The sequence below is a fragment of the Phodopus roborovskii genome, unplaced genomic scaffold (assembly GCF_943737965.1).
Source record: "Phodopus roborovskii unplaced genomic scaffold, PHOROB, whole genome shotgun sequence".
Classification (NCBI taxonomy): Eukaryota; Metazoa; Chordata; class Mammalia; order Rodentia; family Cricetidae; genus Phodopus; species Phodopus roborovskii.
In genome coordinates, this window is record NW_026126410.1 from 1,490,762 (window position 1) to 1,516,679 (window position 25,918).

A 25,918-nucleotide genomic window follows, 5' to 3' on the forward strand; every position below is an offset into this window, starting at 1 on the left:
ACAGTTCATAAAGTGCCACCTGTAACTCCAGCTCTAGGGGAATCCAACACCCTGAGCATCCATACCCACCTACACTCATGTGCACACATCCCCACACACAGTTGCATATACATACATGTAAATAAAAAGTAAAAAAGAACTTCAAAATAAATAAGTTCTTATAATGCAGTCTATCTTTCATGTCACATCTCACATACATTAACATGGTTAAAGGCACATGCATTTAAGTTCAGAGTTTCATGATACAGGGATCAAAAACTGATAGAACTTCTGAGAGATCTGGGGAATCCATAGGTATACTTGGAGTTTTTAGCAAGAGAAAGACCTGTAAAACAGGCAGGAAGATTCCTGGAAGGGTTTGGTAAAATTTGAATGGTATCATCAATCACCTGGGTCTAGATGACATCTCTAGAACACTGTGCCCAATGACAAATGTAATCTTTTCAATTAAGTAGAAAGGGTAGGAAACATTCATTAGACAGACTAATCCTGTATCATTACATAAATCTTCATGGCTCAAAGGAACACACAGAGTATGTTCCTGGGCTAAAAAAGAAACAAAGTTTGTGTATACTAAATGCTTGGGATCAAAAGTGTTTCAAATTTCTATTTTTTTTTCAATTTGGAATGTTTGCTTTTACATAATAAAATCTTTTTGGTATAGGGCCCAAGCCTATACATTAAATAGTTCATGTTACATTCATATATAAACATAGCCTGAAACCAACATTGTGTGATATGTTAATAATGGTATATGTTAAAGTTTTGTGCTATAGAATTTTCCATTTGTGTTATTGTGTCAGTGTTCAAAACATTGAAGAACTGGAGATATTTGCAATTTTGAGTGTTTTGATTACGGAGGCTCAGCCTTCAACAGAAAGGTAGCTGGGAAATCCCCAGATGGCTAGAAATTAAACATTGTACTAATCTCTTTGTAATAACCATGTCAAATAGATGTTATTATCCTCCTCATTTTACGAGTGAGAAAGTGAGGCAGGGAGAAAATAAAGTTGTTCAGGCAACAGAAAGCTTAGGCATGAGCTGATCAGAGAGACTGCCTCTGGACCATGCTCTGTTGTACACTGTGAAGCTTCAGTCACCCATGTGTCTTAGTTACATTTTCTATTGTGATCAAACAATAGAAATCAGCTAAAAAAGAAAGCATTCAGCTCAAGAGTCACAGTTCCAGAGGGTTAGAGTTCATGACCATCATGGCAGAGAATATGGAAGCTTGCAGCAATTGCTGACAGCTCACATCTTGGTCCACAAACATAAGACAGAAATGAAGATCATTGGGAATCTGGTAGAATCCTGAAACGTCAAAGCCCAGTCCCAGGGACACACCTCCTCCAAACAAGACTATACCTCCTCCAGACAAGACCACACCTCCTCAAAATAAGACCACACCTTCTCCAGACAAGGCCACACCTTCTCCAGACAAGGCCACACCTCCTACAAACAAAGCCACACCTTCTCCAGACAAAGCCACACCTTTTTCAAATAAGGCCTCTGAATCCCTCCAAACCAACTAGGGACCAATTATTCAAACATATGCGCCTATTCTTATTCCATCCACCACACTGTGTTTCTCCTGATTTAGGTCTTTGAGCTTCATGTTGGATAATTTAGGGCACTTTTATTATTATATAATTCTAGGTTGACAGGGTTTTTTTTTTTTTTCCCCTTTTATATGCCCTTTAAAGATTTCCTTTTCTTGTTATTTTCTTTGTTGTTTTCGATCATTGTTCACTTATATCTAACGCATCCTTTTTTCTTGGTTGCTTTCTTTTGTTTTGGCAGTTTGCCAGTGCTTTGCCTAATAGTACTTTTCTTTGGATTTCTCCTGGTTGAGACTTTCTACGCTTCTTTAAGTGATTCAATTGAAATAGGTTTGGGTTTTTTTTATTTTAAATTTAGAAATTTGGAGGTCATAACCCTCTTCAAATTTACATCCTGCCACACACACACTCTCTCTCCTCTTGATCTGGGATTCAACCTGCACATCAGCCTGTCAGACATTTCCACGGTCACTGAGCTATTTTGTTGTTGTTATTGTTTTTGTGTAGTGAGATGTTCAAAACACACACCACACACACACACCAGTATCGCAGACCAAGACCATTTGGGTGTGGTCGCAGGTGGGGATGTGACTGAGAGTAAGATTAGGTCTGGGGTCGAGACCCTGTTCTCTCTCTCTCTTGCTTCCTGGTCGGGCTGCCCAGAGCATCTAGGTGGCAGGGTCGGCATACTTGGAGCAGGAACCCACGGCAGACTTCTGTTTCTTGTGTTAAGTGCATTCTCCCAGAGTAAACTTCACTTAACCTGTATTGATTCTAGTGAATCTTGATTCCCACACAACATTGTTGTTAGAGACAGGGTTGCATGGAGCCCAGTCTGGCTTTGAACTCACTGCATAGCTGATGACAACCTTAAACTCTTCATTTTCCTGCCTCTAGTTTCCAAATTCCAGGATTGCAGAAATGTACTATCATGCCCAACCAAGCTCTGTTCATTTCTTTTTCTTTTTTCCTCCACGTGCTTCAGTCTGATTTCTCTCCATTTGATTTCAGTTTCATTTGTCTTTTTATACTTAAACTATCTTACCTGTTTTAAATTTTCTGATTGGCATCATTTCCATGGTATGTTTTTAAGATCTCATGGAAGAACTGAAATGGAGTTTCTTAAACATTTCCATGCCCCTTTTAACTGAAAAAAAATTTTTTATAGGGATCCAGATGGATAGATGCATAAATCAAATATTTACTGATAATAAATCATACAGAAATTCATTTTAATACAATTCTCAGACATATGAAACTTTACCATCTGTTCACTTATTTATAGCCAGGCATGGTTTTGCACATCTTTGATCTCAGCACTGAGGAGAGGAGACACAGGCAGATGGATCTCTATGAGTTTGAGGCTAGCCTGCTCTACACAGTGAGTTTGAGGACAACCAGAGCTACATTATAGAGAGATTCTGTCTCAAAAGAAAGAAAGAAAGAAAGAAAGAAAGAAAGAAAGAAGGAAAGAAAGGAAAAGCTATTTGTATTTAGAAGATTTATTTTACTGGTGTGTGTGTGTGTGTGTGTGTGTGTGTGTGCGCGCGCGCGCACATGTGTATGCAGGAGACCATGGAGGCCAGAAGGGGGCACCAGAGTTACAAATGATTGTGAGTCGCTTGATGTAGGTACTGGGAGCTTTGATGTTTCCATGATATTCCCATCAGTCACTGACTGAGCTCTATGGGAATGGGAGCCAGGAACTAACAGAGGCTAATTCTTCCTTATTTATAGTCTCTGGGTACTAACTTTCTTGGAAAAAATAGGCTTTGTAGTCAAAGACCTCATGCAGTCTGAAATCCTGTGGGACACATGACAATGAGCAGGCAGGACATGGGGGGTTACTTTCATCAGGAGACATTCATTGACACTGGCTGAGAATAAGTATGAATTAGGTTACACACTTGACACAATGCCAGGTCCACATAAATATTAGCCTTTAGTATAGATAAATCACAGATCTGGAGTCATCCAACTTGGGTTTACTTAGAACCCTTTCTTGTGATCCTATGACCCTGAAAACTTTGTTAAATCTTTCTGAGCCTCAGTTTCCTTATTTATAACAAGGTGTGAGACTTACAAGAATGTAAATAAGATTGTGCCAGGCACAAGCCAGGCAGAAAAGGACTTGCATCCCTTCTTCTGGCTTTAAGCCAAAGCAATAAATTGTGGAATTTCAAACATCAGTGAACCGGGAAGAATGTGTGTGGCAGACAGAGGAAAGGAAAGATGGCTTCCTGACATCACAGCCTGGAAGGGACACCCTTGACCCTGCTGCCTGGCTCGGTGCTCAGGAAAGTAACGTGTGATTGGCAGGAAGGGGGACAGGAGAGAGGCAGGTCATTTCAGTGCAAAGATAAGTAAGCAATTGAGCCAAGTGTCTGCATATTTAATTCATAAGATGCTGAGAATCTCAATATTGCCTTAAAGCCTAGCAGTGGTGACTTTAATCCCAGCACTCAGGAGGCAGAGGCAGGAAGATCCCCATAAGTTCAAGGCCAGTCAGGTCTACAGAGTTCTAGGACAGCCAGGTATGCACAGAGAAAAACAAACAAAAAAGAAAGAACATAAATATTGCCTTCAATTTTGAGAACTTATTAGTTCAAATAAAGCATTTTCTTGCAAATAAAATCATACTTTAATATAGATCATTAGGTCTGAACTAGAAAACAATTCAGATTTAGCTTTGTCTCCTTATCAACTACAAACCGAGAAAGCATTTGATTCTTGTTGAACTCTGTTCTACTTCATAAGAGGATCAAGTGAAAGCTGCATAACATACAAATTGCTATTACAGCTGCTGTGGATGCATACACAAGATCAGCACAAGATCAAGCCATCCCAAATCCCAGCGTGAAGGGAAAGATGTTCTCCCCTTTACAGGCCCCACCCTTTACTGAGGAGCTGTTGGCAGTGGATGGCTGGGAGAAGGAGAATGGTTCTTTTCAAAGGCTGTGGCCACTGGGCTCCAGTAGATGGCCCTACACCCATACACATAGGGGTAGCACTAACGGGACGCACTGATATCAAAAACCTGATGTCAGAGGGAGAACATGTTGAAGGGACTGTGTGGGAGTTGGGGGCATTTAAGAACTGAGGGTAGGCAAAATCAATTTCATTGTATACTTGTGTGAAACTCTCAAAAACAAGGAGAAGTGTTAAATATGAAAATGCTAATATTTCTGGGAGCTTTCAATCCTGGCAAGGCCATTATAAAACTTTGCAAATATCTCCCAGAAATTATGATTACAATATTTACTTAATTCTCAATGCTTTCCATTCAAGTAAGAGACAGAGACTCCCAGGATAATTTTGAGTATAATCACAATTGTCCAAAACCTGTGCAGAACCTTCGTGTGCTAACAGCTGGGTGAGGAACCCTGGGGGAAGAGGAGAGGTGATAAGAGAGGAAAGGGAGGAGGAGGGCAAGAAGAACGGGAGGAGGGAGAGGAGAGGTAAGGAAGGTGGAGGAGGAGGGAGGAGGAGAAGGAAAGGGGAGGGGAAGGAGTAAAGAGTCTTTATGGTACAGAGAGCCATCGAGATTTCTTTTATTATCCTCATTTCAGGTAAGAAAACAGGAGCCCCCAGTGTTTAAAGAACATCCAAAGGTCAAACGCAGACAAATAGAAAAGTCAGTGTTAGCTCATCCCAACTCTATGGGTAGAGTAACTATGCTGGTCTCCCAAAGTGCTGATGTTGCCTCCCTCCACAGCCAACATGAATATTGCCTATTTTAGCAGTATTCACTCCAGCTGCCTAGCATCGCTCAGCACTGAGGACCTCCTGACAGTTCTTATTTCAGTGAGTATTTATAGTGGTGCCTCCTCAGCTTCCCTCCCATGCCTATTGTTCTCAGAACATCACCCAGGAGATTATTATTAGCGCCACTGAATGTGAAGAGGAGGAACAGTAGTCACATGTGCTCAGAAAATCTACCAAAGACTGAGGCGTTTTTAAAGCATGTTGGGGGATGTTGGGAAATTCTAACAGTTTCTAGAATATGTGTAGAACTTTTACCCTACATGTTTGTATTATTTTTATATTATTCACATTATCTTCATTCCCATGTAAGTAGTCCACATACGAGTGCACAGATGGTCTACTGTAGACCTGAGAGAGCGTGTAGAAATACTCCATCTAGCTGTTTTGTGGAAAGACAGCAGGAAAAAAACACACACTGACTGCAGAAGCAGTTCATCAATACAGCACTTGCTTAGCACGGATTTGCCTCTCAACCCTGTGAAACAAAACAAAAAGGGCAACAGCCAATCAGCAAACAGATAATAACAAGCAGTGTTTGTAAAGAATAAAAGCCAGATAGAAACATTCTAGCATGCCCAAAGATTATTATCATTTAGCAATTATCTTCATTATTTTTGTATTTTTCTGCATTTTTCCAAAGTTTCTACTATATCTATGTATGGCTATTAGAAATAACATATGTAAGTAGGCATATGCAAGTGTATGTGAAAGTGTATATGAGTCTGTATGTATATGAGTTCATTGTATGTGTGAGTGTGTAAGTATGTGTAGGTGTGTGTGTGTTTCTAAATACAACCTGTTATGTCTGTATAGTGTTACTTGCATGGATGTGTTTTTATGACCATTTGGTACTAATTAACCATTGGTGTGCTCTTCCCTGAGGAAGACCACTTCTCCAGCTCTCAGCATTCCTTATTTGCCTGTAGTTCTTTGTGCTTTAGGCAGCCATGTTGGTGAGACTTCATAGGTGTGGCTTCTGACATTTCTAGGAGACACAATCTCACTGCAAACTCCCTGGTCCTCTGGCTCTTACAAGCTTTTCTTCCTCTCTTCTGCAGTGATCCCTGAGCCTCAAGTGCAGAAGTTGTATTGTTCCTGTATAAGCAGGGACTGGGCTCTCAACTCTGTGTTTTGATATTTGTGGGTTTCTGTAGTGGTCTACATCTGTTGCAGAAATGCTTCCTTGATGAAGGGTGAAGACTATACCTGTGGGTAAAAAGGTAAACATTCAGACTGTAGTTAGGGATTGTGCTGATTTAGTAAAGTGACAGTTGTAGGCTCTCCAGCATCAATGACTTCACTGGCCCTGTATTTGTCTAGGTTGCTGGTATCAAGCATGGCTTCCCCATTGTTGAGCAGTTTTTAGTTCTACTGGATAACTATTGGTTACTGCCAAGGTGTGCATGTCACTACTGCATCCTCAGGGTTATCTGGCCATGCTGGTTATGGCTGTGGTTCCGAAGCATCATAGATGGGTAGGACCATTGTTACTTCCTTCCTTTGGAAGCTTTCATGTTGCCTTCTGGTTCCATGAAACTTAGTCCTCGAGGAGGAGGCTCTCAGAGTAGTTCCACCTAGATGGCCTCTGGGCCTTATGTCTAAAGCATATGGAATCTTCAACAGCGACTTACTTCCATCTCTAGAGAGGAACCAAGGTCAACAAGAAAGCCTAGTCTGTATGTTTGGGAAGTCTTTTAGACATCCCTGACAAATAATTCAAAAGAGGACTCTGTTATGAGCATGCTTTTCCGCCAGCTTGGTCCCACAGCCATGTCAGCCCCAAATAACACACAGAGACGCTATATTAGATATAAAGCTATTGGCCTGTTACTATTATTACTTATTGGTTAGCTCTGTCTTAAACATTAACCTATTTCTATCAATCTAGGTATTTCCACGTGGTCTTATCTTACCAGAGAAAGGATCTGGACCTCTATTTTCTTGGTCCTACATGTTGACCCTCTTCCTCTATCTATCCCCGAATCTTCCTTGTCTCCTAGTCCCGCTTATCTTGCTCTCCTATTGGCCAACAGGGCTTTATTCATTAACCAATAAGAGAAACATATTACAGAATGACATCTCCCATCAGGGCTCCTCTGCCAGGTGGTAGAGTTTTTGTAGATAGTTTTTGAATCTTGAAGGAAGCCTTTTAATCAGTTAAGATGGAAAATTTTCATTTAAACTATATATGATATTTATATACTAATATATATATGTATATATATATAATAAATACTTTTAGGTAGATAGTTAATAGTATAATTCCTTATGAGTTCTTTCAGTTGTCCTTACTATTGGTTTGTCCTCCCAACCCCCTTTTCAAGATGTCTCTCTTCCTCTCCCTAACTACAGCCCCCTCTCTTCTTAAAAGAGTCCAAATGGAGAAAAGAATTTACCCTGTACCACTATCTACTAATGGAAGGTGGACTCATAGGCCCCAGATTCTTTTATTTATTTATTTAGATTTATTTATTGTATTATTTTATGTATGTGGATATTTTGTATGCATCTGTGTATTTGCACCACAGCAATGCCTGGTGCTCTCAAAGGTCAGAAGAAGGCATCAGATTCCCTGGGGCTGGAGTTACAGATGGTTGTAACTGGGAATCAAACTTGACTCCTTTGAAGGAGCAACAGGTGCTCTTACCTGCTGAGCCACTTCTACAGCCCAACTAGTCCTAGGTTTTTTATTTGCTTTCTCCTTGGAGTTCTTCAGCTAGCCATCTTCAGCTAGCCTGACTCTAAGACAGTACTAGCAGTCTCCTTGCCCACCTTCAAGCCTGGCTTCAGGAGCCTGGCCAGTATGCATGAGCCCCAGGAGGTTTCCAGGAATCCTCTGACTGCTACACCAGAGATGTGTCAGTCAGGAGACCTGTGCTGTACGAGGTGCCCAGAAACATCAACCATGCCAAGGGCACCATGACAACCCATGGAAGTGTGAGCAGGGAGACAGTGCTGGCATCACTAAGCCTAACATGTTGCCTTCCAGCTGAAACCAAGCTGTCTCCTTGGACATTTGGGCTATTTAGGAGCCAGAGGCAGGGAAGCTGTCACATGGGTGTCCACACTGTACACCTAGTGGGTGTTGTCAACAGCAAGTCCTCTAGGGTTTTAAAGGTGAGAATGGCACATGGGAATCCTGGGGCTCTAGGTCCCTCTGACATGACAGCCTTGTACCTTGGTTTGACTGAGAAAATGTAATTTCACTCTGTGGAAAAGAAAATGAGATCACAAAACCTTGCAGTTAGCTTTCACTGAGACATAGAAATTATAACCTGGACTCGATGATGTACATGGGTGTGTCTCAGGCACACTGGAGCCAACTTCTGTCCAGTTAAAACCTCTATCAATCCGAAGAGTCAATGTGATGTGGGGGGGGGGGGGTAGAGAGAGACTATGTAGCTGGCCACTTAGCTGACCGTTTCTCATATCAACAGAGGAGACAGGCTCCATAGGCATAAAATAAATACACATGAAGTAGAATAGTTGTGGGGATGCCAGCAAAAGGTGAATATCTTAGTTGGGGCTTTTATTGCTGTGAAGAGACACCATGACCATGGCAACTCTTATAAAGGAAAACATTTAATTGAGGCTAGCTTACCGTTCAGAGGTTTAGTCCATTATCATCATGGCCCATGGCATGCAGGCAGACAGGGTGCTGGAGAAGGAGTTGAGAGATCTTCATCTTGTTCCACAGGCAGCAGAAAGAGGCAGTATGTCATGGTAGGCATAGCTTGAGCATATGAGACCTCAAAGCCTGTCTCCATAGTGACATACTTCCTCCAACAAGGCCACACCTACTCCAAGAAGGCCACACCCCCTAATAGTGCCATTCCCAATGAGCTAAGCATTCTAACACATTGAGTCTACGAGAGCCATAGCTATTCTAACCACCACAGGGAGCAAAGGAGAAAGAATGAGTTTCATTGTTCAAGGCCAATAGTCCCAATTACCTCTGGGCTTCAGGACTTGGGCATGTGACTCACTCAGTTCCCAATGCAGTTGATGAAAATGCTGAAGAAGTTGCTAAGAAGCAGGATATCACCTGCACTACAGTTTGTTCTTTTTAAGGATCCTCCCAGGATATTCTGTTAGGATAAATCTTAAGGGGAACCTTATGTGGGGAACCATGTCGGATACCATGGCGGGTGAGGGTGACAGAGGCAGGGGACAAACACACCAGGCAGACAGAGCTTAAGTGAGAAGTTTTATTAGAAAGGGGAGGGGGATAGGGAGAAAAGAGAAAAGAGGTAACAGAGAGGACAGAAGAGAAGAGGGAGACAGGAAATATCCCATCTGCCTCAGGGGAACTGAGGGGAAGCGGGGTTGGTAAGAGCCAAAAGAAAGTTGGAAAAGAGAGCCTAAGTGGGTGGGATCTTTCTTTTAAAGGGGTCCTTTCCGCCTGAGTGCAAACTACAATCACGAAACCCTGGGCTGACCAGGGCACCGCCTGAGTGCATTCTACCAGGTGACAGGGGAAGGCCAGCATAATGCATACTCTCTTCTCCTCAAGAAGGTACAGCAGTCCACTCTGGTGGGCAGGACACAGAAACAGCTTGCTGACAGGACTTGTTGCAGAGGAAGTAGGATTAGTCTGCCTGTGGGGTCTAAATTTGCCTGCCCAGGAAGACTTCTCCTGTGTTTTGACAGAAATCACTGACATCTTTAAGGCACGCACGTTATGTAGGTCACGGTCTCAAATTTACACACAGCTGGCAATAGAATAAAGGAGCACACTTGAATCCTTTTGTGCTTGGCTTCCTGCTCTCAAAGCCTCGGCACAGTTGGCAGGATGGCTCAATCAGTAAAGCGCTTGCCCTGCAAGCTCCAGGACTCACATAAAAATGCCAAGTGTACTCAGGTGTAGAGGCTCATGCTTCAGAGGCAGGTGGATCTCTGTGAGTTTGAGGCTGGTCTGGTCTACATAGAGTTCTAGGTCAGCAAGGACTATCTAGACCCCGTCTTAAAAATCGAATCTGAAGCCTGTCCTTTCTTTTTTTTTAAGTATGTTTTCCTTGGCACTCTTGAGTTTCCCCAACATTTTCATCTTCCTTATTCTTTCACTGCATTTGGTTGCTTGTCTTATGGGTCCGACCTCTATCCATGACAGCTTAAAATGGCATGGCTTTTTCCTTCTCTATTTCATTCTCCCCTGATTTGATTTGGTTTTCCTTTTAAATCTAATAAAATTGTCTTTGAATTTCCATCTGAGTCCATTCTTAATTTTTTTGTTTTTGTTTTTATGTTTTGAGACAGGGTTTCTCTGTAGCTTTGGAGCCTGTCCTGGAATTCGCTCTGTTGACCAGGCTGGCCTTGAACTCACAGAGCTCCCTGCCCCCCTGTCTCTCCTGGGAATAAAGGTATGCATCACTGCCTGGCCCATTCTTAAATTCTTTTATTAATAAGACTAAGAATTCCAAAAGGGGACCCTGATTTCCCTTTTATTTTCTGATGACCATGAAGGAGCCCCCAAATTCCAGTAGCCATGGCACAGTATATCAGTGTGGAGCTCAGTGTGGAGGGAGGTCTGAGACAAAAAGGATGTAGTCCCAATATCCCCTTCAATGGCGCTCCTACAAGGCCTGACCTCTTGGGGTTCAAGTGTCTCCAGGAACTTTCTAAATCATAGCCACCTCTCAGGGCAGCTTTGCAAAAAGCCATGTAAGACATTTTGTACGGTTGCTTCACAGATGCGAGTGTTTTCTTGTGATTGAAGCAGGGTAAATGAAGGGCGCCTGTCCAAGGAAGTTGCCATACCAACTTGAAAATGGAGGTAGTACTGAGAACTTCCTTATGAATGGGTGGCTTTCTCCTCGGGCCCTGACCGACCCTAGGGATGTCATTTCCCCCTACTCACTCCCTGATGTCCCCCAGAGTCCAGGCATGGGCCTTTGCAGACTTGACTTGTAGCGGGAGATAAGTGAACTCTTGTGGTACACAGCAGGTAACCCATTCACTGGGCCAGCTTGAGTTTCTGCAACACCTCCCTACCCCCCAACACACAAGCCAGCAAGAAAACCCTCTCTGCCTGTCACAGCTGGGGTCCCGGTTTTAAACATAAAAGCTCATTGTCCTAAACTCACCCAGCTTGCCTGACTACTTTAGAAATTTCATTATGCACCATTGAACTTGGAACTGGTCACTCCACACCATCCCGGGTAGGGAGACACACTGTTTATTATTTGTGCACCGGAGCATGACATAGTAAATTTCTGCAAAAAGGCCACTCTAGTTTAATTTGCAATGAATAAAAAGGGAAGCATTGCTTAAAATGGTCCTCCCTCCCCCCACCCTTGGGCAAAGGGGACCGTAACTACAGCACACACAGGAGGAGAAATTAACCCAAGAATAGAAACTGCAGGTAGCAGTCTGTATATGGCTAGGGCTGGTGTGTGGCACAAGTCCTATTCCTGAGTGAGTAATGTAAAATGACTTAAATATAACCCTCTCACTGCGCTAGCTCCTGGGCTGATTTCTCAAGGTTGTTCTTGGGTTAATATCGAATTTAGATGTACAATTAATAAACATCTGTGCATGAAGCTACCTTGATTTTACTCCCACAGCTGAAGATTCCTTGTAAACTTTTCAGAGAGAAAGGAAGCTAATGAGAGTTAAGAGCTCACACCCCAAATGCCAGAAAGCCACCACAACCAGTCCAAGATCCGTGTCTGCCAGCTAGGCATTTATGTTACTATCTCATAGAATCAAGAAAGGAGCAAGTAAAACAAAAACTGAGGGACCAGCCTCTTTCTTTTTTGAGACAGTGTCTCACTATGTATGTAGTTTTGGCTGGACTGGAGCTCACAGTGTAGATCAGGCTGGCCCGGAACTCCCAGAGAACAATCCCAAGCGGTGGAATTAAAAGCATGTACGATCATGCCCAGCTTGAAGCTCTTAATAGCACTGGAGATCACATGGACACCAAACCCCCTCTCTCCCCTGACCATGACAAAGAAGAATTGTCTCTCATAGGAGATGCATTTCATTGAATATAGGTTTCTATGTAGAATTCTAGTTGAGCTTAAAAAAGGGTTTTTGTTTTATTTTTTGGAGGGAGGTGTCTGTTGTTCTTTTGTTTCAATGATAAGGTAAAGCTGGAGGAGAGTCCCACATGAGGGGGGCCAAGGCGGGTTCCATGGCAGGGGAGGGTGACCCAGGCAAAGGGACAAACAGGTCAGGCAGACAGAGCTTAAGTGAGAAGTATTATTAGGGGCAGGGGCAGGGGCGCGGGGGGGGGGGGTGCGAGGAAAGAGGTAAGGAGACAGAGACAGAAGAGAGCAAATATATATATAGAGAAGAGCCAGAGAGAGCAAAGAGCAAAAGGACAGGGTCTGTCTTTTAAAGGGGTCCTTTACGCCCGTGAGCAGATAGTACTCATGGAACCCTGGGCTGACCACGGTACTGCCTGAGTGCACTCTGCCAGGTGACAGGGGCAGGCCAGCATAATGCCTGAATCTTTACAGTGTCTCATGTAGTCCTGGCTGGCCTTGAACTCTTGCTTCTACTTCCCAAGTGCTGAGATGACAGGGATTGAGCAACCAACCACTTTAGACTCACAAACGTTTAACTCTCTCTCTCCCAGTTGATGTGAAGTACTGGAGGTAAAGAAACTAGTTGTATTAACAGATCTGGAGAAGTGGCCAAATGGACAATGTTGGGCGTTCTATAAGTGACTCCATCTCTTCAACTGGATTAATGATATTAGGGCTGAGGGAGTCTTGGATCAGTGGATGATCAAGCCAACAATAAGGGATACAAAGGACTAACTTAAGTGGAGTGTTAGGCATAGCTAAGCATGGTTGAATTAAATATGATCTTGAGTCACAAAAGCAGGCTATAAAACCAGTGCTCAGTCAATCAGGAAAAATTGCATGTGTATTATGTATTAGGCAATTTCAAGGAATTACTGTAATAATTTATGGTTGTATTTAAGTATTGATAGGTGAAATGATTTATCAAGGAGGTAGATGGTAAATGGCAACATATTAATAGCTGACGCTGAGTACAAGTGAAGTATCCTGTGTACTTAGAGAAATTTCAATAAGAATTAAAATGAAGTGATGGCAATCTGAAGGGGAGAAATATTATAAATGTAGTCTGGCCGTCCAATGGTCTCACTCATCTCTCACTTGAAAACATTGCCAGCTGTGGCTCACACCTGTAATCCCAGTACTAGTCAGGTGGAGGCAGGTCTAGGAGCTATGTAGCTATGTAGTTCCAGGACAGTCTAAACTACAGAGTGAGCCCCAATCTCAAAAACACAACACACCATCAGCTATCTAATTAAAAAATAATCAGCAAGTAAAATGAAAAAACAAAAAAACAGCTATGGTGGCACCTTTTCCACCCAGAGATTCAATCAATCAGCATTCCACCTCAACCATGGACTGTTTGGCTTTTGTGACTGTTAGGGAGGGAGAACCTGTAGATTTAGTCCTTTGCAGCCATCGAACAATCACCAAAGATCACATTATTTTCCAAATACTAGCTCATTTATTACTTCAAATGAGCTACTATTACTTCAAATCACAACTTGAATCCAGAAGGCAGCCCTGCCCTGCAGCTGCAGTGTTGTGAGTTCTGGGTTTTAAGTGAGTTTCATCTTCCCTGCCCAACTGCCTTATCAGGGAACACAAATCTCTGGGGGAGGAAACACTGACTTTACTCAACAGTGGACCAGCTTGCCTTGGAATCCCTTGCATGCTTTGGTGCTGCCAGCAGTGAATGCCAGCATTCCCTTTCATCACCTGGAATGTTCTCCTCGCTCTGTTTATTTTACAAATCTTTCTATGTGCTACAACCCTCAGTTTTCACATCATTATCTGTCCAGGGATGATGGAGATGCATTCTCATATAACAAAAACACGGGGTAATTTTCTTATGAACATGAGGACTGAAACAACTCCCCTGTCATTCCTGGAAGAAGCCCTACGGCCCACCTGGCTCCTCATGCTCCCCTCCCCTGGGCTTCCTTCCTGCCTTTGTTTTTATTATGGAAGACTTCAAACACATCCCAAAGGAGTCTGAAGAGTTTGAGGAGCCCCCATGTGCCCTCCCTTATCTTTAACACCCCACAGTAGCATCTCCTAAATTAAATTTTACAGTGCCTCCCAACTAGGGCTTTTTTGTTTTGGGTTTTTTTTTGTTTGTTTGTTTGTTTGTCTGTTTTGTTTTGTTTTTGCCTGTTTGCTTTTCCAACAAGATCTAGTTGTGTAGTTCCAAGTGTGAAGTGCCCTATGTAGAATAGGCTGACCTCAAACTTGTGGTGGTCTTCCTGTCTCCGCCTCTCAAGTTGCTGACAATAGAGGCACCCTATCTAATTTCCCGTTTTGCTTTTGGAAGTACTTGGAGTCTGCACAGAAAGGGGATCATGGGCACCCACAATGAACATTTAGAATCAATGCACAGCTAGGGGTGCTAATTTACTATCACAGGTTTTGTTTGTTTGTTTGTTTTTTGGAGACAGGGCTTCTCTGTGTAGCCTTAGCTATTGTGGAATTCACTATGTAGACCAGGCTAGCCTCGAGCTCACAGAGATTCACCTGCCTGTGCTGGGATCAAAGGCCTGTGCCACCACAGCTGTCTACTACCACAGTCTTAAGGCTGGTTTTCAACTCAGGAAGCATGGTGCACTGGTCATCAGATACATATCTAACTCAAAACAATTTAGGACTGGGTAGGAGCATGCAGCATGGAAAGTACCTAGGAAGGCTCAGCCTAAAATTTAAGGTGAGTTCCAAGATAGCCAGAGCCATAGGTGATTGAGATCCTGTCTTTAAAACAAAACCATGTACTACATTAAGGTATACACCTGCAATCATAGCTATTTGGTGCCTAGAAAAATGCACCCTACCTGGCACACTGTAGCACTCAATCAGTGTTAGCAATTATCACTTGGCAAGATACACAACTTTAGCAATATTTTTTATTTTAGATTTCAATTCTTTGTATATGGGTGTTCTTCCAGCAATTTACATTAAGAAGCCAGAAGTGGGTATCGGATCCCCTGAAACTGAATTACTGAAACTGGAATTACAATGGCTGTTGAGCTCTCATGTGGGTGCTGGAATCCCAATGAGGATCCTATGGAAGAGCAGCCAGGGTTCTTAACCACTGAGCCATCCCTTCCAGGCCAACTCTAGAAAGTCTTGAGCAGCCTACCAAGGGTGTTTGCCAGCTTTCTTTTGTCACTCATGTTGAGTGTACACTCTAAACACAAGACATTGGCCTCATGGCTGTTTTGTGTTTTTGCTTTTTTCCAATGACAGAGACAAGAAAACTTATGAATTGCTCAGGGTATAGTTTGCATGGTACAAAGACCCTGAGATGCAGGCACACTTGGCGGTTGTGAGTTAATCTTTCCCTAGGGTAAAATGTGCAGCAGAAAGTGGGGACAACAAAGCCTGTGTGCTAACTGGCTTCTGTACTTGCCTTAAGTAAATTGAATGGAAAGTTGTTCATGAGTGTGATCTTTGAGGGGTAACTGAATAGAACTCAGATTTTTTATTTAAAAAAAATGGGATTTTGTGTTTATTTGGTGAACTTTATGGAGGCAGTTTACTAAGTGAGATGGTTATGAAGTACCAAATTTAAAAAAAAAAGTGATTAATCTTTAAGTAAAATGCTACTTCAGAATACTGTGACAATAAAGTTGAATTTCTTTTCTTCTGACCCTCCTGCCCAGGGCTGAGGCTTTCAGCCTATAGTCATGCATAATGATAATGATGCATAAGGTTAGGCCTGAACCATGTCAGGGATAAACATTCAGTGCAAGATAAAGCCACATTTGTATTTGGCATCATGTATTTGTTTGGATGTCTCCAGCCCTTCAAGGTATAGATAACTTTATTTTTTAAAATTCAATGTATTAATTATGTATACAGTGTTTTGTCTGCATGTCAGAAGAGGGCACCAGATCTCATTATAGATGGTTGTGAGCAACCATGTGGTTGCTGGGAATTGAACTCAGCACCTCTGGAAGGGCAGCTAGTACTCTTAACCACTGAGCCATCTCTCCAGCCCTAGGTAACTGTTTCTTGAATATGATAGTCATTATAATTTATTCATTAAATACTATAACCCATCACTAAGTAGCTTATAGATTAAGAATTGGACTGTAGGCTGCTTTTTCTGGTTTTGAGGTCAAGAAAGGAACTATAAAAAGGTATTTGTTGGGACCATGTGCTTTTGCTAGTTAGGTCAACTTGGAATCTCAGGTGAGAAAATAACACTTAAGATGGGCCCTAGGCAAGCCATTAGGGCATTTTCTTAATTATTGAATGGTATGGGAAGGTCCAGCAAACCATGCTGAGCAAGCCAGTAAGCAGAACCCCTCCACGGCCTCTATATCAGATCCTGACTCGTAACCATTCAATTTGAGTTTCTGCCTTAGCTTCCCTCAGTGGACTGGGTTTTAGGCTATGTAAGTCAAATAAACCCTTTCTTCCTCCCCAAGTCGCTTTTGGTCATGGTGTTTGATTACAGTTTGATTATGGTAACTAAGACTACATGGGCCCGACCCTTTAAAGGGTGGAGTCTAACTTCCAGCTGCTTTTTTTTTTTTTTTTTTGCTTTGAAAGCACTACCTCTTCCACTGCAATGCTAATGTGGAAATTACAGCTTAGAAAGGCTAACCGTTATTGTTCTGGGAGTGCTGACAGGAAGGAACACTGTTCTTGGTGGTGATAACATGGGCTATGAAAAAGTGACTGCATTAAAGTAAAAACCATCTTTCTTGCCTACAAATAACAGAGACATTTTAAAAACCTCACCATAGTAGTCATGCTCCTTAAAATGCTTAGATTCTAAGAATTCCAGGACAAGGAGAGCAAGATGGTACTGGTAAACAGAGCTAAGGGATCAAAGTTACTATTGCTCTTTTAGGCTCACAAGTGGAATCATCTGGATTGTGTACTGGTGCTCACAGCAACACCTGGAAGTCAGGCTTTTACACAAATCTCCCAATTGATATTGTTGGGGTTAAAGACTACCACACACGGTGTGCACGGGTAAACAGAAATAACAGAAGAGGAGGTAACACACACACAGGACAAGACAGGAGGCAGACATCTCACAAGAGGCAGATGTCCCGAGTGGCAGGATAAAAAAAGGGGAGGAAGTTAGTGAAACAACAGCTCTTACACCATTATGACAGTTTGATTTTTGAACCCAAGATAAGTCACAATTTTATGGTTTTCAATAAAACAAACAGTTGAAACTCGGGGCAGTTGTGTCAGAGGCCTTTAATCCCAGCTGAGGGAGGTGGATCTCTGAGTTCAAGGCTACCCTGGGCCTACAAAGGGAGTTCCACAACAACCAGGACTACACAAAGAAACCCTGTCTTGAAAAACAAACAAAAAATCAGTTTCAAAATCGGCCAATAGAATATAGTCACAGGAGGTACGATATGGGAGAATTCTTGGCTAGAAAAGATACTTTGTCTCCAGTTGTATGGAAAATTAAAAGAACAAAAGACTCGTTTATTTGGTAAAGCAGACACAGCTTACTGCACCCAAGCACTGTAGAGCATGGGGACCTTAAAGACCTTCATCTGGAAGTTTTCAGACTTCCACTTACATCTTGCCAGGGGTCACTGGAACAACTTGGCAGGTTAAAATGAAGAATCAAAGCAATGCACCAGCATACAAGAGGACTGGTAAAGTGTATTTTATGAAATGTGTTTATGGTTTATATTAAGTATGTATATTTGTATACATGTATATTCATTTATATATCACATTATGTAGTGTATGACAAATCTATACACAAGTCCTCTTCTGCCTCCCACTGAAGGTAAGAGGGTGACACTAGCTACACGTGAACCCTGGCTCTGCCTGTGTCCAGCTGTCTTCCATATTAATCTACATCCTCACAGGAAGCCTGTGGGTCAGGCCGAATCAGCTTCTCTTCCAGAAAATTCCACACATAGGCACAGTCACCTGGCTGGCAAGCCACACGAGAGAGAGAGATCCCAGTCCACTCCAGAGCTACACTGATGGCCTCTATCTGAAAATCCATGGCATATGGACCTCATGTCCCCCATATAGCTTTCCCTGTCTGAGCAAGGATTAGCAGGGCAAGGCCTAGAACACATAACACTTCTGAGTGTGTTTTCCAGGACCCTCCTGGTGTGTTTTTGGTAAAGGCTGTTTCACACAGCTGAAATCAAAACAGCTGAAAGAAATCAACAGTATCTACAAGCAGACATGAAAGAGAACATATTTATTTACATCACCATTTCCTTTTTACAATATGCCCACAGTCTACATAATAAAATTTTCCAAGAAATTAAGTAGTTTTAAATTAAGATATTTTACAAAGAAAATGTTCACTATATGATTTTTTTCATTTACACAAATTTAAAGGGGTTTTGAATAGCACTTATGAAATTGTGTAAAGTGACTGAGAACTCAATGTGACCTTGCATCATTCTCAAAACCTTAGTTTGGAAATCATGTTTATGGTCACATCTTTTTGGAAATATCAGCCTATTTTATAAGTGATGTATATGTGCGGAGGTATAGTCCGAACTTTCTGATGGTAAGTAAAAAGCTGACTCCTTTCAACTGCCACAGAGCAAGTGAGTGCCAGGACAGCCAGGGCTACATAGAGAAACCCGGTCTCAAAACAAAACAAAATAAAACCAAAAAACCCTGAAGGTCTGCGATGCTTGCTGTGGGGATGTGCTAAGCACAGAGGGAATTTATGGGATGGGCCATCTCCAGGCAGAACCAAGCATGATACAGCTCCTCTGTCCAATCATGGTTGGGTATCTGATTCCACTGACATCATACCTCCAAGTCCCTTCCCCTGGAAGCATCCTGCTAACCATAAAGTGGCTTCCTACAGTAACAACAACGATCTGATATCTTTTCACATCACATTGACAGGTTTCAAATTTTTATTAGTGAAACTATACGAGAAGATGATTTTCTTAATATTTTAAGCATGAGTTTCTCTGAATAGCTGGTTTCATGTCCATTAAAAAACAGGCAAGATTAACTTTTCACCATGATCAAAGCTACAAGTCCCAATGGGTCTCCTAGGTACTCTCTCGCCATCTCTGTAAGAACACCAAGGGCCGGTCCTAGACATCATGCAGCAGCAATAGATGTATCATCCATGAGTCGACCCTGTGGCTTTATGACAGGAAAAGCAAAATGGAATTACAAAATAGTAACAAGAGCTCTATTACTGAAAGCATCTTTAAAATTCCAATAACTATTTTATAAAAGTGAAATACCAGCTGCCCAGTACTTCCCCCTGCTGGTCTACTCAGTCGGTACTTCCCTCCTAACCCTGTGCTCCTGCAGCTCCCACAGTCCTCACAGCTGGTGTAAAATGGAAGCTACTTACCATGCCTGCCCACCATGCAGGCCCAGGACCTGAACTGACAGTAGGCTCCTTTGGGGAATTCAAATCTTCTATTTGAGAAAGATGTGACTTATAATGAACTCCAAAGTATGCATGCATGGATGCATGCATCTACCTACCTATCGATCTATCTATCTATCTACCTACCAACTATCTATGTCTGTCTGTCTGTCTATCTACCTACCTACTATCTATGTCTGTCTGTCTGTCTGTCTACTGATCTATCTACCTACCAACTATCTATGTCTGTCTATCTACCTACCTACCTACCAACCTGTCAGTCTGCCTGTCTCTCATACACATGATGAAACTAGTACTACTGTGTTTAGCTATAGCAAATTTCTAACAGTCAAAGAGCTAGAGACCACTCACTCTACTATTCTTTCTGACCAAGTCATGAGTCACAGTTCCCCTGCAGGTGACATCAGACACAAGAACAGCAAGATGGGTGCCTTTAAAATGTGACCAGGTTGGGGCTGGAGAGATGGCTCAGCAGTTAAGATCACTGATTGCTCTTCCAGAGGAACCAGGTTCAGTTCCCAGCACCTACATGGCAGCTCACAACTGTCTAATTCCAGTCCAGGGGATTGGACACCCATGGCAAAACACCAATGCAAATAAAATAAAATGTGAGAAGGTAAGAATGTTTAACATTGAAGCTGGGCATGGTGGCAAATGCCTTTTTAATTCTAGTACTCAGGGGGCAGAGGCAGGTAGATCTCTAAGTTCCAGACCAGCCTGATCTACAGAGTGAATTTCACAACAGCCAAGGCTACAAATGCCAAAAAAGAAAAGAAAAAAACATACTTTACTACAAAGGGAAAGCATGTTCAAGGACAGTGTAAAGGTAAGTCACTAATTATCTAAGGGAATGGGAATCTTTAAAAATAGATTCTATATAATAATACCACAGAAATGAACAGAATTGATAATTTCATATAAAAAAAAAAAAAGCCCCAACTATTTACTCAGTGAACTTCTAAGACAGTGAAGTTAAAAGGCAGGAAATGGCCAAGTCTCACCTTCACAAAGATGCTAGTCGGTATAAAACGCCTGAGCAGCTGGTTGGTGAAGCTGGGAAATCGAAGCAAGTTGATGTTGAGTGATGGTAGCTGCTGATATCCCGCCATCAGAGGATAAAAATTATACAGCATTTCCTGTTTGGTGCCAGGCAGAATACGTAATCGAATCTAGTCACAGAAAGCCAGAGAAAAACAGTCACAGGAAATTTGCTATATGCATAGACATGTACTTACATGTTACCCTCAATTATTAATGAAGGACAAATCCTTCTGGGGAAGCATGCATGCTCTCTTCTAGTCCATCCTCTAAAACACACAGCTGAATAAGCATAATAGGACAGTAGGAACCATCTCTCAGTTTCTACTAAGAGCTGAAGGGCAATTTATGCATGTTACCATTTTGTGTCTTACACCAGGAACATCTTAATCCTCAACAAATGTTACTGGGGGGGGGGGAGGAGCCCTGGAGAGACGGCTCAATGGTTAAGAGCACTGGCTGTTCTTCCAGATGTCCTGAGTTTAATTTCCAGCAACCACCTGGTGGTTCACAACCACCTATGATGAGATCTGATGCCCTCTTTTGGTGTGCAGGAATGCATGCAGACAAAACACCACACATAATAAATAAATAAAAATATAGGATAATTTGCTTTTAAAAAGTATATCTTTATAATACTTTTTTTTTTTAACAAAATGAAAACTATTTGTTTTGATTATTTTCTTTGGGGATTTTATACTATATGTCAAGGTAAACAGCTTGGGGTGGTGGTGGTGGAAATCTTTACTAATACTTGAGGTCAGCAAGATGGCTCAGCAGGTAAAAGCACTTGCTGCCAAACCTGATGAGCCGAATTCAATCCCACATGCTGAAAAGGAAAACTAGCTGCTCTGACCTCCACAGGTATACCCTGGTGCACAAGTACACAATGTGCACAGATACACAATAACTATAAAAGCATAACAAAAAATTATTTTAAACTTTAGAAAAATAAAAACTTACAGTTTTGATATTTTATCCTTTCAGTTTGTAAGTGAATACCTGGGAACAGCTTATTCACTTATAAATGGGAACAAGTGTGCATGTACCCACAATGTGCTGAAGACAACACAGCACAGGCTTTGGATGTACTAAAGCTGAGATATACAATATTTTATGCCATAATTTTATAATGGTGCATGGCTATATTGCATATTTTACACATAATTCTACTGTGTGTTTAACAACAAACTCAGAATTCTGAATGTACTGAGCAAACTGGCTGATTTGTTCAGGGTGGATACTTGTGTGTTAAGACACATTTGTTTCTGTAACTATCCCTTATTAATGAGACATATTTACTGACAAATGGGGGGTGTCTCGTTCTTCTCAGGAACATGTTTTTGACTGAGTGTTATATTTATTCATTTTAAAAACCAATAAAATTTTCCATCTGATTTGACTGAATAAGAAAGAAAGGCTGAATAGGCAAAAAAGTTGCTGAATATAGCAGAGAATCCTGTACAGCTCTCAGAGTAGAAAGGCAGGCTTTAACCTCAGGATGGCTGTGCTCCTGGCCTCAGGCCAAGACATGGAACAAATAAGAGGAGGTCCACAGTTCCCAGGAAGTCTAACATGTTATTACAATACAATTCCATGATCGGCGACCTGTGCTTTATAAGGAAGAAGAAAGCTATCTGTATGATCTTGAAAATGTAAAAAGGGCAATCCACCTCTGCAGGAAGTTACACTCAACGTTTAAGAAGGTCTAAAAATTTACTACTATGAGAACACAAACCCAGTGGTTCGGAAGCGGGCGCCAGAGGCAAGATGGTTTACATCTCGAATGGACAAGTGTTAGACAGCCAAAATCAGTCCCCATGAAGACTGTCTTTTATAACAGATTTCTTCTGGGGAACAGCAGAATTTGTGTTTTTTTTTTTTTTCCCCAAAACTCTTGCTTCAGCAGACAACTAGACATACACATATGTAAAAGGAAGCCATCCAGAGGTGAAAAGCAGCTCATATAGGACAAGATGGCATTTCACCTCTTGGTCACTTCCATGGTGACACAAGCAGCACCAGTATAGATGACCCATACCTGTTTGAGACCTGAGAACATGAAGGCATCACTGGGCTCCACAGAAATTTCCACGTCTTGAACCAAGTCGGTCTTATTCTGTAAGTGATACCTGACAGGTAATGACTCTCTGACGCGTCCAAATGATGGCAGGTCTACAGGGAAAGATCACGGTTCTCTCGGTTAGATGAATACAGCTCAACCCTTGTGGGATCACATTGGACAGACACAGTGGTATGCAAGTTATGGCTTTGCGAGTACAAGGTCTTTTGGCTGGGCGATAGCAAGGATGCTGATAGGATGGCTACAAAGGAAGGAAGTCGAGAAAGGAGTGCTGACACAGCAAGAGTCTGGCTATTGCAAACTGAAAAGTGGAATTACAAGTAACCTGACAAACCTACAAAAGATCTCCCCTAATACAATCATAGTTCCGAAACTAGAAAAGACCAACATTCTATTTTATGGAGACTAAGTAGAACTTCATTCATCCACTCAGGCAGATGTATCTTTTTCCTGAAGTTCTGCAGACTTATTTTTACCAACAGACAAGAAACAGACTGCTTCATGATTTTGTGACCATCCTTGCAGAGGTCATATTAATGCTGTCTGTGCTGTCCTAGTCACAAGCAGCTCTGCTTACAGAAGCACTGCAGGAGGTGGCATGGTCAGAGGCAGGCAGTGTGAGCTACTTTTAAAATCCTTACAGACATGGTAGGGGCTGGTAAAGAAACATTTCTCTTGATAGAACTATTCAACAGAGAGAGGAGAACGAGCCAGGGACATGGTGCACACCTGTAAGCCAAGCACTTGGAAAGGAGAGGTAGAATAAGCAACAGGAGCTGGAGGCCAGCCTTGGCTATCCACTGAGTCTGAGGCTACCCTGAACTATATGTCATCCTGTCTTAAAAAAACCAAGGAAGGGAAACAGAGGGAGGTGGGTTGGAAATCTGATAGAAACTATGCACCTCTAGTCTAAGACTAGCCTGGACTGTATGTGATCCTATGTAAAAAAGAGAAGGGGCTGGCTCCATGCCCATTAAAGGGGACATACCTATGAAGCATTCCGAACAAAAATTTAACCCTGAATCTGATCAAGTCTGTCTGATGACTGTCAATTTATAGGGATAGGGAAATGGTTAAAAATGATACCACATATTCTTTTAGAGATTCTACTACATGACTTGGTTTCTTCAATAAATAACCAGGAAGAGGAGGAGGGAAAGCTGGAATAGGAAAGGAGGTGGGGATGGATGAAAAATACTGGAGAGAGTAATAGGAATTATTATAATAGGAGGGAGGAAGATGTGGGAGACAGGGCATAGCCTATCTAGGGATTTAGATGGCTACTCTGAGACTTATCCATAAACTATGTATTCATAAATAATGTAAAGACCTTAAACTAGGCTGAGAAACATTCAGCCAACAAAAGTTCCAACATTTGAATTTGGTGATGTTAAGAATATATTGCTAGGCTGGGCATGTTGGTATATACCTGTCATCCAAGCATGAACAAGGCTGCGTGTCTGAGGTTAGCCTGGTCTACTTAGCAAGTTCAGGGCCATCTAGGGCCAAATAGCGAGATCCTGCTTCAACCACCCTCCTACACAAAGAATCCATTGATAATTTTAAGTCATAGTAATGAAACAATAAGGTTCAGAAAAAGTAATGCTTGCAATCATATAACAACATTTAGAGATGAGATGACATGTGGGATTGTTTGACAATAATTGGGTAAGACCGCGGTGGAGTAATAATGTAAAGTTTAGAGATGTTAGCCACTTTACACATACACTTAAAAACCTACACTCTGAGAAGCCCCTCATCGAGTAACACCTGAGACCCACTACCTGCGTTCACGTGGAGAGGGATGTTTTCAACGATCACGTGAGGCAGTGTGATGACAGTGCTGATGACAGGGATGCTCTCCATGCCCGAGGTCCTACGGTACAAAGTTCAGCTTTGAACTCACCCTTCAAAAATGTTCGTCAACCAAACAACACAGGAATCTGTTTCACCAACTGGCTTTAAAAGAAAAACTATTCATTTTCTGAAGTCCATCAATTGAGTTTTGTCCAGGGGAGCTTTCTGAATTCACTTATCTTTTACATTCCAATCCTAGTTCCCCCTCCATCCTCTCCTCCTGTTCTCCACTACCCCCCCCCACCTCCCATCTGCTCCTCAGAGAAGGTAAGGCCTCCCCTAGGAAGTCAACTAAGTCTGTCCCATCACCTCATTGAGACAGGCCAAATGTCTCTGCCCCCTGTCCACCCCACCAAGTCTAGACTGAGCAAGGTGTCTTTCCATAGAGAACTGGCTCCACAAAGTCAGCTTATGCATTAGTTAGATCTCGGGCCCACGGAGAGTGGCCTCATATACAGATACACACTGTCACCTGTATTCAGGGGTCCTAGTTCAGTCCTATGCTGGTTCCCCAACTGTCAGACCTGAGTGAGTGATCTCTCACTAGCTCAAGTCAGCTGATTCTGTGGGTTTCTCCATCATGGTCTTGACTCCTCTGTTCATATTATGGCTTCTCCCTCACTTTGATTATACTCCAGGAGGTCAGCACCCCACTTTTGGTGTGAATGTTTAGTGAGCAGATATTATAACCAGGGCTGCCGTGCGTTCCCACTGGGAGCTAAGGCAGGAGCTATGTCTGGCTGTCAGAATTTCCTCAGCTCAGAACTTTTTCTACTTTCTGACAGCAGACCCACCTATGTCTTAGGACACCAGAGGTGAAGTTCTAAATGTGAATTCTTAACAGTTACACACTACTAACCCTATCAGTCACACACTACTAACCCTTAACAATTACATATACTACTAACCCTTACCAGTCACACACACTACTAACCCTATCAGTTACATACTACTAACAATTACCAATTACACACACTATTAACCTTATCAGTTACACCTACTAACCCTGTCAGTTACACACACTGTTAACCCTTACCAGTTACAAATAGTACTAACCCTTATTGGTTACACCCATTACTAACCCTTATCAGTTACACTACAAAGATATTCACCTACTTTATATTTTGTCTTTTCATTCTCTCTTTATAATTTATTCCAGTGGACTAGAGGTGGGTTCTTGGATCAAACTCAGGCTGTCAGGCTTGGAAGCAAGCACTTGAAG

The 25,918-nt window shown here is 42.1% G+C and overlaps 1 protein-coding gene across 2 annotated transcripts in view; it reads right to left on the reverse strand.

Moving 5' to 3' along the window:
• Positions 1–18,530: 18,530 nt before the first annotated feature.
• Positions 18,531–25,918, reverse strand: part of Trappc11 (trafficking protein particle complex subunit 11) — a 38,010-nt gene continuing 30,622 nt past the window's right edge. For both annotated transcript variants that reach the window (XM_051182386.1, XM_051182387.1), the window contains exons 27-30: positions 24,624–24,715; positions 22,798–22,931; positions 20,720–20,887; positions 18,531–19,462 (exon numbers count right to left, since the gene is read on the reverse strand). In XM_051182386.1, coding sequence (XP_051038343.1) covers positions 19,418–19,462; positions 20,720–20,887; positions 22,798–22,931; positions 24,624–24,715 — 439 coding nt within the window. In that variant the 3' untranslated portion in view covers positions 18,531–19,417. The remainder of the gene's footprint in view (positions 19,463–20,719; positions 20,888–22,797; positions 22,932–24,623; positions 24,716–25,918) is intronic.